Source organism: Empidonax traillii, unplaced genomic scaffold, assembly GCF_003031625.1.
Source record: "Empidonax traillii isolate 1590-97213 ecotype Southwest subspecies unplaced genomic scaffold, ASM303162v1 scaffold958:size599741, whole genome shotgun sequence".
Classification (NCBI taxonomy): Eukaryota; Metazoa; Chordata; class Aves; order Passeriformes; family Tyrannidae; genus Empidonax; species Empidonax traillii.
This window is the reverse complement of record NW_020956151.1, coordinates 111,770-125,693: the sequence shown is the minus strand read 5'-3', so window position 1 is coordinate 125,693 and position 13,924 is coordinate 111,770. Positions and strand designations below refer to the sequence as shown.

General features: G+C 53.2%; 1 protein-coding gene across 24 annotated transcripts in view; it reads right to left on the bottom strand.

The window, feature by feature from the left end:
* MACF1 (microtubule-actin crosslinking factor 1) overlaps positions 1-13,924 on the bottom strand; it is a 136,736-nt gene that overhangs the window by 11,616 nt on the left and 111,196 nt on the right. For 14 of the 24 annotated variants that reach the window (XM_027903360.1, XM_027903361.1, XM_027903368.1 and 11 more), the window contains 23 exons: positions 12,916-13,035; positions 11,661-11,768; positions 11,060-11,278; positions 10,295-10,498; positions 9,497-9,505; positions 8,131-8,362; positions 7,232-7,458; positions 6,257-6,379; positions 6,048-6,149; positions 5,567-5,668; positions 5,294-5,467; positions 5,038-5,193; positions 4,708-4,905; positions 4,225-4,353; positions 3,719-3,892; positions 2,803-2,958; positions 2,469-2,675; positions 2,217-2,336; positions 1,849-2,018; positions 1,541-1,700; positions 1,151-1,345; positions 341-469; positions 112-255 (listed from right to left, as the gene is read on the bottom strand). In XM_027903360.1, coding sequence (XP_027759161.1) covers positions 112-255; positions 341-469; positions 1,151-1,345; positions 1,541-1,700; positions 1,849-2,018; positions 2,217-2,336; positions 2,469-2,675; positions 2,803-2,958; positions 3,719-3,892; positions 4,225-4,353; positions 4,708-4,905; positions 5,038-5,193; positions 5,294-5,467; positions 5,567-5,668; positions 6,048-6,149; positions 6,257-6,379; positions 7,232-7,458; positions 8,131-8,362; positions 9,497-9,505; positions 10,295-10,498; positions 11,060-11,278; positions 11,661-11,768; positions 12,916-13,035 — 3,558 coding nt within the window. Of the gene's footprint in view, positions 1-111; positions 256-340; positions 470-1,150; positions 1,346-1,540; positions 1,701-1,848; positions 2,019-2,216; positions 2,337-2,468; positions 2,676-2,802; positions 2,959-3,718; positions 3,893-4,224; positions 4,354-4,707; positions 4,906-5,037; positions 5,194-5,293; positions 5,468-5,566; positions 5,669-6,047; positions 6,150-6,256; positions 6,380-7,231; positions 7,459-8,130; positions 8,363-9,496; positions 9,506-10,294; positions 10,499-11,059; positions 11,279-11,660; positions 11,769-12,915; positions 13,036-13,773; positions 13,903-13,924 lie in introns of all 24 variants that reach the window. The other 10 variants (XM_027903367.1, XM_027903348.1, XM_027903359.1 and 7 more) reach the window with 3 other exon arrangements.

Genomic DNA, 13,924 nt, shown 5'->3' with positions numbered 1-13,924 from the left:
AAACACGGGACGAGCGTCAGCCCCAGCGTGGGAAACCTGAGGCAGGACCCACCACCCCGTGGGCCATCCCTGGAACCACCAGCCCGGAGGAGCAAATCCTGAGGGACTCACCTCCTCGAACCTGGCTCGGATGATGGTGATCCAGTGCTTGATGGTGGTGATGCAGTCGGGGTGGCAGGCGCCCAGGATGACCTCCCCCATTCCCACCGCCGCGTTCACGTCCGCCCTCTTCTCCTCCACTTTCTTCATGAACTCCTGAAGAAAGGCCCGAATTAATGTTGCAATACCCTCCCTGGCCCGTAAATTTTGCTCGGGGTTGCATCTTGGAGCTCCCTGTTACCTTGTGGGCATCGATGAGGGACTGCAGTGCCTCAGCGTCGTCAGGTAGCGCTCCCCGAAAACGCAGGGACTGCTCTGCCTCCGAGAGCCATTCCAGCAGCATGTGCACAGCTGTCCTGAACTCCTCTGCCTGCACAGACAAAAGCACAGGCTGTCAGCTTTCCACCTCCCACAACAGGCTGCTGGATTCACTGATGAGGGCTGGGGGGACAACGGGCTGAAAGGGACATGAAAAATATAAAAAAAAGGGGGAAAAAAAGCCCAGTTTGTGGCCTGGGTTTGTGCAGGTCTCGCAGCAACCAGGCACCTCCCTCCCCTCAGCATCAGCTGCGCTGAAGAACTAAATGTTTTTAAAAACAGCACAACTGCCCATATCCTGAGCAGTCTGGCACCTGGGTAGTTTATTCTGTAAATTGCCTACTTGACGCAAAAGCTGCTTAAGAGCCTTTGACCTTTCGGGTTGTTTTTTTTTTTTTTTTAGATTCATTTGAGGTCTCTCTCCTGCACTAAACATTGTCAAACACCAGCCTGGCCTGTCTCTGATCGCTGCTCTATCCCTGCTGTGCACATCGATGAGATCTTCCCGTCCTCCCTTTTCAAACCAGCCCTCATCAGCTCTTTTTTTTTTTTGGGAAAACAATCAGTAAATCACTGACACAAACAGCTCTGTCACAGAGCAGCTTTGCAGCTCTCCCTGGCAAATGCTGCAGGGCTGGGGGTGTGTCCTGCCCGGCCAGGGCAAAACCTCTTTCGTGGCCTGGAGCCCAGCAAAGCTCTCCAAGACCATTTCCACCTCTGGTCTTCTCCTCACCTGCTTCAGGGCCTGTTCCAGGCGGGTTTGTTTGGACACTGACAGCTTGCAGACCGTGTCCCACCGGTTGCTCAGCTCCTGCAGCTGCACCTTCACCCAGGTCGTGTCGTCCCGGCTGTTCTCGATGAGCTCCCGGCCAGAGCGTTTGAGCACCTGGACTGTCCCCGTGCGCTTCCCCAGCTCCTTCTGGAACACCTGGAGGGAGGACAGAAGCCAAGTAGGGTTAGCTCCTGTCACCTTCCCAGTGATGTGAAAGTTCCTTCCCATTTTTTCACTGTTTAATCCCCCCTTATCCACTAGGAAGGCACCAGCTCTGTCTCTGTTCTTTGTCTCTTGGGGAAGACAAGCCCCATGCAAGTCTCAGAGAAGAGCTGGAAAAGGTGCTCTCACCTTGTGAGCATCCATGAGGTTCATGACCAGATCCAGGTCCCCGTGGACAGGCTGGTCTTCAGCTAACTGGGGTTCCACCTTGTAGAGCCAGTCCACCAAGGCCTGCAGTGCATCCATGAACTGCCCAGAGAACAGCAGGGCTTCTTCCAGCTTGTGCTGCCTGGAAAACAAACATCCACGTGAACTCCCATGAATAAACTAAACTCCTTTTGTCATGTCCCAGTGACCTCCAACCACACCACGACATCCCTTGGGTTAAGAGTCCTGGCACATGAGCGCTGCTGCTGCAGTGCTGGGGCTGAACTTACCTTTCCACAGATTTTCCACACACTGTGTCCCACTTATCCCGGACCTCTCCCAGTAAATTGTCCAGCTTTTGAGTGTCATCTGGAAGCAAGGCTTTTTCCTTGAGGGCTCTGCCTGTCCTGATGGTGGTGTCATAGACAGGCTGCTTTCCACCCAGAGTCTTCTGGAACTCCTGGGAAATGGAGACAAAACAAAACTGCTTCAGAAAACCTTGGCTCTGATGATTCCCAGATGAATGTTTTCCACAGCAACAGAAGGCTTTTCCCTTGTCCTGGTGGCAGAAGAGATACTGCCCTGCTTCCCCTCCCAGTGGAGCACCTTCCACCCCATATCCAGCACCTGGATATGGCTGGCTTTGGCAAAGCCTTACCTTGTGTTTGGAGAGCTGGAGCTTGATTTTGTCAGGATCGTTGGAAATCTCCAGCTCTGAGTCCAGGTGATTCTCTGCATCCTCCAGCCAATCAATCAGCTTCTTCCAGGCTTCGTGGAACTGCAAAGCAACAGGAGCAAATCATAAACTTCACACTGGTGGTGTCCCCAGTTCCTTCCTGGTCCTGGGACCTCCTGCCCTCCGAGGCTGGGCATTCCTTGATGTCTGTCACACCCTTCCCACGTCTCTCACCTGCTTGGCTCGCTTCCTGGCATCGTCAAGAGCCCTTCCTCGCTCCACGGAGCGCTGCACGACCTTTTCCCAGCGGGACTGGACGCTCACCAGCAGGTTCTTGATCAAAACCACGTCCTGCTTCTGGCTGAGGAACTTCAGCTGGTTGCCGGTCTGATCCAGCTCGATGATGCGATCCCGGTGCGCGTTCACCTCGTTGGCAAACACCTGGGAACGGCAAAGGTTGTCCCGTCTGTGTGGGGAGCTGGACGTGGCCACGACCAGCCCGTGGGGGCAGGGGAGATGAGGTGCCACCCTCTCTCCCTCCAAACCCGGGTGCCACTGGGGTCAGTACCTTGTGCTCATCGATCTGGGCCAGCACCGCAGCGAGGATGAGGCTGGCTGGGGGTGCAACGTTCAGGCTCTGCTCAGCCAGAGTCAGCCAGTTGATGAAGTCCTGCAGGGAGTTCTGGAAATCGGTGGCCAGGGCCAGCGCCTCCTCCAGCTTCGCCTGGGGCAGCGGGAAGGGAGAAAGGGAGAGGAGAAACACAAGGCAGAGGGTGAGAGCTCCAATCCAGAGCTTCACAGACAGAGGTGGCCTTTGTGTCCCTGCCCAGCCGTCCCTCTAACAGGAACCTCATCGCCTCGGCCCGGGAACGCGACTTGTTTACTAAGGGGAGGGGGTTTCGGTGAAAGCCACCGCTTGTCTTTCGAAACAAGAATGGTCCCTGAAAGGGGAGACCTTCATCGGCACACGAGCAGCTGCGTCACCCCTCAGCTTCCTGGGGAAGGGATCGCCGTGGGGAGAGCGGCCCGGTGAATGGGGCGGATGATATTTCGATGGCAACAGCTGCAAGCGCTGCAAATTTATTCTGGGCCGAGGCCACCGAGGCCCTTGTTTTATCTCATCCCCGGCCAAAAGCTGAGGATGGAGTCAGCTCGGAGGAGGATTTGGCTTGACCAACAAAGCCTGCCTTTGAGAGCTGCGGGAGGCTTCTTCCCACCCCGCTAAATTAACCCAAAAGGCAATTTCACTCTCATTTTCTGTGCGGTTTAAGCAATTCTGATGACAATCTTGAATAAAACCCACACTAACAGCTTGACACCCAGCACCACCTGAAAGGCAAACTCAACCTCTACAACAACAAGAGAGAGGCTGTTTTAAAAAAAAACAACCCCCAGCCCTGCGCGGGAAAGCAGAGAGGGAAAACAGGGTGCAGCTGCTGTCAGACCGCTGGGCAAGGGTGGACACTTCTCTCCCCCAGTGTTACCTTTCTCTCCTCCATCTTGGTGCTGACCAGACACCATTTCTGCTCCAGCAGTGCCACGCTCTGCTCCGTCTTCGAGCCGGAGCCGGAGTCGTCGCGGTTGAGCAGCATCAGCCGCCCCTTGGCCAGCAGTTGGCTGTAGACCTCCTCCTTGGCTTTGAACTGGCTGTACAGCTCCTGCAAAGAGGCACCACCAAAGGATTAGAGAAGGCAGAGCTCAGAGAGGGAACATGTCGTGCTGCAAAACTCCAGGTGATGGGAACACTGGGTTCAGGAGAGGCAGCAAAGTGACAGCAGCACGTCACTTCGAGCCAAGAAAAGGTGGTTAAGGCTTTCTGATGCTTGTTCCACACATCAAGTGCGAAATGAGCTGTAAGAGGAGACCATAGCAGCCTCCTCTCCCCATCAGATACAGAAGGGAGAAGTTTTGATGCTGGTATTTTGACAGGAACTCGCCGAATTAAAAGCATTAAAAAAAAAAAATAAAAAATCCTCTCCCGAGAAATTACCATGTGGGCATTGAGCTGTTCCCGGGCAGTTTCTGGCAGACCTCCTGTGGGTTTCGATGCCGACAATTGGCTCTCCATCCTCGTTAGCCACAGGAGGAAGTCTTCAATCTCACCATGGAAACCCTGAGCCTGTTCGGGAACATAGAATCGGCCCCGGGATCAGATGACATCAGCCACCATTGATCATGTGCCAGGGTTAACACTGTGTTTGCTTTGAAACCAGATATAAAGGCAGAGCTGGATGTGCCAGCATGTTCAGGAGGGTGATGCACCGTGTATCCATAACCCATGGGTGTGCTTGGTCCTCACTGTGCTTTTGGGCAGGCACTGAACCACTCCAGGATTAGGAGTCACATGAAAAACTTGCACAGAAATAATCCCAGTGTCTTCCTAACTCTTATTTTCCCCGCAAAATGAAGGGGAAAGCAGACCCTCAGCAGCATCCCACTGCACAGGGGGGTATTCCCGATGCCTCTTCCTGACCTGCTGGAGTGTGGACTGCAGCTGCTGCTCCCTCTCCTCTGTCTTCTGCAGCACCGACTCCCAGCAGGAATTCAGCTTCTCCAGGCGGTTCCGCAGGCTGCTGGCATCGTCCCCTGCGCTCGACTCCAACAGCTCATTCCCTGCTTTGTTCACTGTCTCCACGGTTGCTTGGTGGGCCAGGACGTCATTCTTCAGCACCTGCACGAGATGGACAAACATTGGACATCCCTCTTGAACACCCTGCCTGGTTGTGGACTCAAATCCTTCGGGAGAAACACGATCCTGCAACGGGAACGGACTAAAAATGTCCTCGGGAGTGGGAAAACTCACGTGGTGCTTTGCGAGTTCAACCTCGATGACTTTGGGGTCTCCATTGATGGGTTTTTGGGCGTCCAGCAGCTCCTCCGTGTGGGTCAGCCAGGCCATCAGCTCCGCCAAGGCGTGCTGGAACTGGCCAAGTGCCAGCAGAGCTGCTTCCAACTTGTGCTGGGCGAGGACAGGGATGGAAAAGGGAAATTTTAATAACGGGGAGTATCATGGTGAGCTTCAACCCCACACTTGTGAGAGCCCCAGGTCTTCACTCTACCTGTCTGTGAGCAATCTTCTCGCCCAAATTCTCCCAGAGATGTTTCAGCTCTGTCAGTGGTTCCTTAATGATGTCCCTGTCTGTCTCATCCGTAGCCTTTTTTAGCATCAGTTCACCTTGGTGATTAAGCTTTTCCATCTCAATCTGCTGCTGGTAAACCTCCATTTTAAACTCCTGCCAAAACAAGCAGGACAAAAACCAGAACCAAATGAATCACTGGAGCTCTGAGAGGCCGAGCAGGGCCGGGGAACCGGTCCCTCTCCACCCATGTACCTTCATCTCATTCATCTGCTCCTTGACCGTGCTGAGGTCGGTGCCAACAGGTGACATGTTGCAGAGTTTGATCACAGCATTGTCCAGCCAGTCAAACATGGCCTGGAAAGAGCACGGACAACATGAGCAAAAGGAATGGCAAAGTGTCCCCCCCGCAGCTGGTCAGGGAACAGGGGTGGTCCCTCCGCCACCCCACAGCTACAAAACTCGTCTTTCAGGGCAGAGGTGCTTGGCCAGCTCTCTTTCCTTCCCCCTCCTGCTTCCAGCATGAGGACCTGCCAGCAGCCAGCTCACCCTGCTGCTCTGTGCAGGAATGGGATAGATTTGGGAAGATAAATGCAAACTATCTGCTCTTCCTCAGAGCTGGCTGTCGAGCTCAGGCTCTATCAGAGCCTGCAAACGCTCGCCCAGGAGATGTTTCCTGGACTTGCAGTGGTGTTCCCAAGGTCCACCCACTCCACACAACAGCCCTGCCTCTTACTTGAAGCGTATCTTGGTACTGCACAGCCGACTGCATCGCTTCCTCCAGCTTTTCCAGCCTCTCCTTCCACGTTTTGTTTAGATTTTCCCACGCGTTGTTCATCTGCGGAACACAAGATTGCCCACAGAATTCGTTCGGCTCTTCAACCAGAGCTCCCACTTGCTCCCCACCTGATTTTATCAGAAGGAGAAGCTGCTGGCTTTTCCTACCTCATCAATGCTCTTTTTCACTTCTGGTTTCTCAGTTTCGCCACAGGCAAAAATCAAATCAGTTCCGAGGAGGCGGATGAACTCCAGCTCTTCATGCAACCCATCCGTCTCCTCTTTAATAGTCTGCATAGACACAGCCACAGAAGAAAAACCTTTATTATTAAATGCTCTTCCAAAACTGCCCCAAGAGCAGGAGGGATAAAGAACAGAGAGTCCTTCCTGCTCCAGTGTCCTGCACCTTGGCCAACAGCCCGACTCCAGATCCCAGGAGTAGGTGGCCAACGTTGTCACCACCACCCTGATCCACTCCCACCTCTGCCCACAGGATGGGAACTAAAATAAGAACATCTGTATTTAGATGTGAGCCTGAACTGCCTGGCTGAAGATGTTGTTTACAGGAGACGTGCTGTTTACAGGAGCGTTTTGTCAACACAGGCATGAGGTTTTGAGACTCAAAAGGTGCAAACCCAAGTCAGAATAGTTATAAAAAGGGGAACAGCAAAGCTAAACTTAGCAAAGCGTTAAGAAACATCCCTGCTTCTCAGGGTCTGGGTCAAGTCACATCCACCTGAAGTCGATTTTGCCATTTATTTGAAACAACCATCAACACACAAATCCAAGCACTTATCTCCAGTCTAACCAAAAGCTAAATATACACTTCCCACGCCAGGCAGCCTATGGGATGTGAGCAGAGCTGTGCAAGCTTCCACATCACTCCAAACATGTGGGCACACAGCTCTGACCACACGCTTCATACGCTTCCCAGAACAGCAGCAGATAAAGTGATTTAAGGTGAAGGATGTGTGAAATACACTTCTGGTTTATTCCGAAATAACTCCTCCTAATCTGACTGACTGCCTACAAAACTGATTTACAACTGCTTCTGGCCAGGCTCACAGCTAAGGTCTTCCCAGTTTAGAGGACAAGCTGGGGGCAGATGAGCTCCAGACCGAGGTACAGTCCCATGGGCCTCACCTCTGCTGCTTCCACCTGCTGCTTGATGATGGAGGGGTCAATGCCTGGGCTCTCCAGATCATGAACAATGTCCTGCGTGTCCTTGATGGTTGTCAGGAGGGCTGCCATGTCGTACCAGAACTTCTCTGCAAGCTCCAGGACATCAAGGAACTTCATTTCACGTTCCTCTGTCCGAGCTTTGATGTCTTCCCAGTAGAAAACCATCTGATCCAACTTGTCCTGGATTACTGAGGAAGGAAGTTAACATACTCAGTGAAGAAGGAGAGACCTTTTTACAACTCGAAAGCATTTTGGTAACACTTTGAAATAGCCAAGAGAATATTCAAAAGGGAATGAAAGAGGACCAGGACTATCAGAGCATTAACTCTGGGAGATACTGAGGGACGTGAGAAACTCCAGCTTGCAGAAATAAAGCCTTTATTTATGTGCAGGCAAGCTCAGGGCAAATTTGCCCACACTCCCTCCCTCCAACAAATCTCTGTTCTGGCCACCTCTAGCATGAAGTCTCTGCTCACTCAGTCCATGAGCTGACTGTAGAGCTGCCAAGGAAGGTGCCAATTAGTGCCAATCGTGTTGATGGGTCTTTTTGTGCTGGGGATGTTCCTTCCCTCCATTAGATGCTGAATCAACATCAACAAATCATGTCACAGGGGCCACCAACAAGAGACCAGCTCAGGGTGAGGGCTCAGCTTGGCTGAGAAGCCACAAATACTTCTTTCTCCTCTGGCTGATGCCACCCTGCCTGCTCCAGATGGAAGCAGGCACCAGCCATCTCCATCCAGAGGATTCATCCCTCCTCCTAAGGCCAAGAGAACCTCCAAAACACACCCCTGGGATACCAAAGCCTCCCTAGCTGGGGAGGAGAAGCTGGGCACTGTTAAATCCACCAAAGGAGATACCTTTGGCTGCCAGGTCCTTGTCTGCTCCCTGGGACCGACCGATCAGCTCTTCCCCACGGCGTTTCAGAGCCTCGAAGGAGGGCTGCAGCTTCTCCAGCTCCACGGTGGAGTTTTTATTCTCGCTGATGCACTCCCGGATCTTATCGACCTCGGCGGGGATGAGGGGCGGCAGCCGCAGGCGGGAGGAGAGGTTCTCCAGCGTCTCCAGCATGGGCTCGATCTTGTCGTGGAACTGGAGGGGAGCAGATCCGTCAGGGCAGGGGAGAGGGGACTGAGTGACGCCACAGCCCTGAGCGCTGCCCCCACAGCCTCTCGGGAGAGGACGGACATTGCCCGCGACAGCAATGCCACCTGCAGCAGCAATGTCACCTGCAGCAGCAAAGCCACCTGCAGCAGCAATGTCACCTGCAGCAGCAAGGACACCTGCAGCCTCCTGTTCACACCTGCCCTGCTCAAACAGAGCCAACAGAGCAGCCAAGGAGACTCCCAGAGCCGGCACCAGCACCTCTGACCCAAACACAGCAGCAATCTGTCACCAGGTTCAACCCTGCGAGATCCATTTTTTTGCTGCCGTCTTGTTTTTTCGTGGGCGGGCAAGAAAAACCCAGTCCTGGTTGTCAGAGCACCCGGGCAGAGGTGCTGCTGGAAAAGTGCCCGTGTTTGGTGTTGATGGGAATCTCCAGGTGGGGCAAGGCCGGTGGAAATCCACCCTGGCAGGGTCAGAGGGAGGTGGTGGGAGGCTGCATGCGGGTGGGGAGGAGCTGCCACGGAGCTGGAGCTTCAAAAGCAGAACCAGAAAGCCAGGGGTGAGAGAGGAAGGGGGTCTAGCAGGGTTTCTTATGTTGTTTTTTTTTTTTTTATTTTTATAGAAAAGTCAACTTTGGCCTTAAAAGATCCCAAATCGTCTCTGCTGGTGGGAAGGGCAGCTCTGCACTGTGGCTGCCAGCTCTGGTCCCTCTCCCAGCTCCCACTGGGAACACACCGGTGCCGGTGTCCACCAAATCCCAGGCTCTACCAGCAGAGAGGGGACGGGCTCTTGGTGCAAAGTTGATCAGGACACGCTGGCTCAGCCAACAAGCAGGAGCAAACCAGCACGTCCAGCCGGAGCAGGAAGCTCAGGGCAAACCCCTCTGAAAGCAAAACCTGTGCTCTGCAGGAAGCATTCCCAGCGGAACGAGCGGCCGAGACCAGGCGGCAAGGCAAGGAAAGCCATCCCAAAAATGTTGGTTTCAGGCCCCCGGAGTTAATTTTTTTAAGCATGTTCTGCTGAGCTGTGCGCGGGGCCAGAAATGAAAAATCCGGGTGTAAAACAGAACCAGCCCAAAGAGTGAAAATGAATATTATCTGTGGTGGGGGACTCGCTTACCTCCGAAATCTGCAATGGTGGGGCGCAGTCAACACAAGAATGAAATGGGACCATGTGGGGAGGACGGGCACAGGCAGCAACACACACAGATAACACATTCCACAATGGGAGTGAGAGATGAGAGGGGAGGGGAATGTGGGGGGAAAAACTCGGAGTTAATACAAGTGCAAACCAAGAGAAGTGACTACACAATACAGGAATTAAAAAAATAAACACCCAGACATGACAAAAACCAACTGCACTACGGTAACAGGGGGTGAAATGAAACGTAACTGAGGGTCATCCACCCTCAGTGGCAGGAATACTTCACCCCCTTTCTGGACTTTAGCACCTCCAGCCTCTGCCCTTCCTCTCCTATCTCTCCTGCGCTCACCCACCTCCTTGGGGGATGCCCAGACCACGGAGACAACTGTTACCTCTCCCATACAAAGGATCCTATGGCTCTTCACTGCACTCACAGCTTATCAGAATTGAAAATTCTCTCTTCAAGCTCTTTCAAGAGGCTCTCTTGGGCCCTTCCAACCTTGGGCAGACGCCAAAAGCAGCCCCTTTGAACCAGCATCATTATTGAGGTTGTAAAAATTTATTAGCCTATTTACTACGTCGAGCCTCAAAAAAAGCCTTTTCCCCCTCTGCTCCCACAGCCAGAGCTGAGCAGCAGGAAACTACCCCGGAGGTGTCTGACCACGTTAGGCCTCATAAAGGGTTTTACAATCGGAATAAAACCGCATTCCAAAGCACGTGGCTTCCCCAGGAGACTGCGAGCAGGAGATTCATCTCCCTGGCACCCCAGCGTACCTGGGTGGACTGGGAGACGGCCTCGTCGAGCGCCAGGGCCCGCTGGCACACCTCCTCCTTGATTTTGGCATACGTGGCCTCGGCCCTGGAGTATTTCTCCTGCACCATCTCTCCTTCCTCGGGGTTCAGGTCCTTGAGCTGCGGCCCGATTTTCAGCAGCTTGTCGATGTGAGGTTTGTGTTCAGCGATGGACTCCCTCAGTTGCTAGGGAATAGAAGGGAAAAAAAAAAAAAAACCAACCCAGATTTGTTTGGAAATCTGTTTCAAGTCGCTGCCTATTTATTCCAACGCAGCGCTCCAAGAGCAGCGATCGTATCTGGTAGGAACTCACACCGTGGATTTCATGCCCCAGCATCTGCCAAGCACATGGAACTCGGCTCTTCCTAACATGGCTATGGCACAGCACCCGGCACGGGTCCTTCCCCAGCTCCTGGCCCTCCCCACAGCTCCACAGGGGACCCCACTGGGAATTTTTGCTTTGCAGCTCTCTACCCAAAAAGCACAAAGTGCTTTTGCCTGCCACAATCAGGCAGGAGATGCGAAGGCAGCCAGGTTCCCTTGGGTGCAAGCTGCATTTTGGTAAGGAGTGCTCTAACACGATTTCCACATGGCACACTTGGATTATACAAGCAGGATCCCCCAAAAGAAAATAATAGGGGGGAAAAAAAATGAGGTAAATTCAATAATTTGCTTCTGCAAGTGCTGAAATTCTGTTTAAGGCAGAAGAACTCCTGGACAGGAGATGCAAACGCCGCAGCCTCTCACCCTCATGTCATCCTGCTGCTGCTTGAGCTGCTCGTGGTCGATGGCTGGAGGCGGCAGCTGGGAGAGGAGGGCTTGAGTCTCCTCGATCCACGGGTTCAGCTCCTCGTAGGTCTCCCAAAACTGGTTGACCAGGACCTGGGCACGTTCCAAGCGAGCGTAGCGCTCCGAGTTGAGCTGGCTCACGGCTTCGTACTGTTGCACCAGGGACTCGGTTTTCTCCTGGAAAAAAAAAAAAAAAAAAAAAAAAGAGGGAGGGAGGGAGGAGAGTGATGGTGAGGGATGCAAAAGGGCCCAGGAAAAGCGCCAGCTCCACGCTGTGAGCTGGAAAAGAAGGAGGTGCTTTTGGTGGCCTTCCACGTGCACGGGCTGTAATTCCAATTAAAGCAGCCTCGGGAATCTCCGCTGTCTCCCCCTCCCCAAACCCTGCAACAAAATTAGGCAATAAAGGAGAGCAATAAATGTAAAGAGATTTCTGGTAACACCGGTGGGAATTGTTAAAGATGGAGCAATTTCAAACTACTCCAGCCCGTGCAAGAGCTGAGGATTCGCCTCTCTCCCCTCTCTGTGCCCCCTGTTGCACCGAAGAGCAGAGCAGGCTCACCTGGAGAACAGCTTTTTGTTCCTCGCCGCAGGTCCCGAAGATCTCGTTGCGCTGGCTGAACAGCTCGTCCATGGAGTCTTTGTGCCGAATGATGTCGATGGAAAAAGCCTGTAGGAGGGAAAGGTCCAAAGAAAGGCAAGAAAATCAGAGCTGAGCCCAACCTCCCCCCCAGCTCAGCCTCTCCCCAAGCCCATCCATGAGATCCTCCTGCCAGCACTGGGCGCCGCAGAGACCGCGCAAAACTCATCACAAGTGTCCTGTGGCCCACTGAAAATCTGGCTGGAAATGCAGATTCCTGCCTGTTTTTCTCATGACTCATCTACATCAACCTCTCAATTTCAAAGACCTGAATACAGCTCTTAAAATGAGGTATAATCACTTCAACACCCAAGGTCCTCACCAGAGGAAAAGCTCCATCATCCACCCATCAGCAAACATGTTATCCCCCAAAACAATGCTCTCCAGAACTGCATCTACCCATAACTTTGCCATTCCCAAGGTCCACACGATTAACAGCTGGAAGCTGAGCTCAATTTAACTTAATGCTGGATGGTTCAGTCCCCCCACCCTTCTAACACTCTTATTTTCCTTTTTTTTTTTTTTAATTTTAAATCCAATAAGCCTGTGAGCTGCTCTGATTGCCCAAGCAAAGGGAAGAAAAGGGCCGTTTATTTAAACTGCACGTTCTTTCAGGCATGAGCTCATCTCAAAGATATATAAAAAAAAAAAAGAACCCAGCGCCTCTTTGTTCCATGTCTGGCTGCCTGAAGGGAACTGAGGAGTCCCCCACTGCAGGGAACAATGGGCAAAAAGCAAATGGAAAAGCACCCTCATTAATCAATATATACATTTTTCTAAACCCTTCCTGCTGCCAGTGCCAGCAAGATCCCAGCAGAGCTTGCTCTTGTGGCTACACATGGAAAGGCTTCCAAGGGAGCAGCTCTCTCAAGGGGATTCCTGGCAAGAGCACCCACCTATACCTAAGCAGGTCCTGCAAACAGACAGGAAGCTTTCTCCTTTAGAAGCCCAACACTTAATTTCCCTAAATTCTCTTTCTCTTTTTTTTTTTTTCTTCCCCTTTTCCTTTCCAAGGACAAGTGTTGCATCTCTCCCGCTGCTCCGGGCTTGGCACTACACACTCCAGGGCAAAGCTGCTCCCCCAAAACCACATCCCATCACCCAAACCACATCCCATCACCCAAACTGGGCCATCCCTCCTCGCTGCCTGCCCCATCTCTCCCCCCACCACACGGACCTTCTGCACCTGCAGCTGAGCCGTTGTCTGGTCCTGCTCCAGGCGGATGGGACCGAGAGCCATCAGCTTCCGCTTGGTCTCGGCCACCCAGGCCAGCTCTGCGTCAGCTGCCTGCTCATACTGGCACAGGGGAGAGGAAGGGCAGTGGTTAGTGATGGGCAGCAGGGACGGAGCACATGGAGAGCTGGGGACGGTGGGAAAAACTCGGGAACAAACACCTCGCCCCGGCACACGGAGGTGGGGAGGAGAAAGGGACATCAGGGTGGATGCAGGTGACTCCTGCAAGCTGGTTTTGGGGCATGTTGGAGCAGCCACCTTTCCCTGCACCCTCCCTGCCTGCAGGGAAATGGATATCCCTGTAAACACGAGCATTTTGCTCGCAGGATCAGCGCCATGGACTCAGCGCTCCACGGAGCAAGGGCAGTCATTCACTGCACTCCACAGCCTCCAGTCTGTGCAGGACAAGCCTTTTTGGGGCTGACTGTTCGCCTGGAACAAATCCCTGTGCTCTCACAGCAGGGGATAGTTTTTCCAGGCTTGAAAGTCACCTGTCATTGGTTTTACACCATTTACATCACCCCTGCCAGCAGAAGCCTGCAGGCAGGATGACATGGTGCTGCCCCAGAATTATCCCATCCCAACCACATGCAATGGGACCGGTCAGGAAACAGCCCTGCTGCCACACGCTGCTGCTGTGGTCCATTTCTTGGCATTCCCAGTGGGATTTGGCCCTCCTGTCTGGCTGTGCTTGCTATCCCTCCTGCTGCCATTGCACTGCACAACTGGAGCAGGGCCAAGCCTCTCGCTCTCAACTCTCCCTGGAAAACCCATCAGCCTCCAGAGGGGTTATTAAATTACCTGTTGAGACCTCTGAATAGCAGCATCGATTTCTTCCACCCTCTGCTTGATGGTGTCACTGACCAGCTTGTAGCGCTCGTTGGTGTCCGACACGAGCTTATCCAGCCCTTCCCGGGCTCGCCAGGGAACCAGCTCCAGGAGAGCCCGGCTC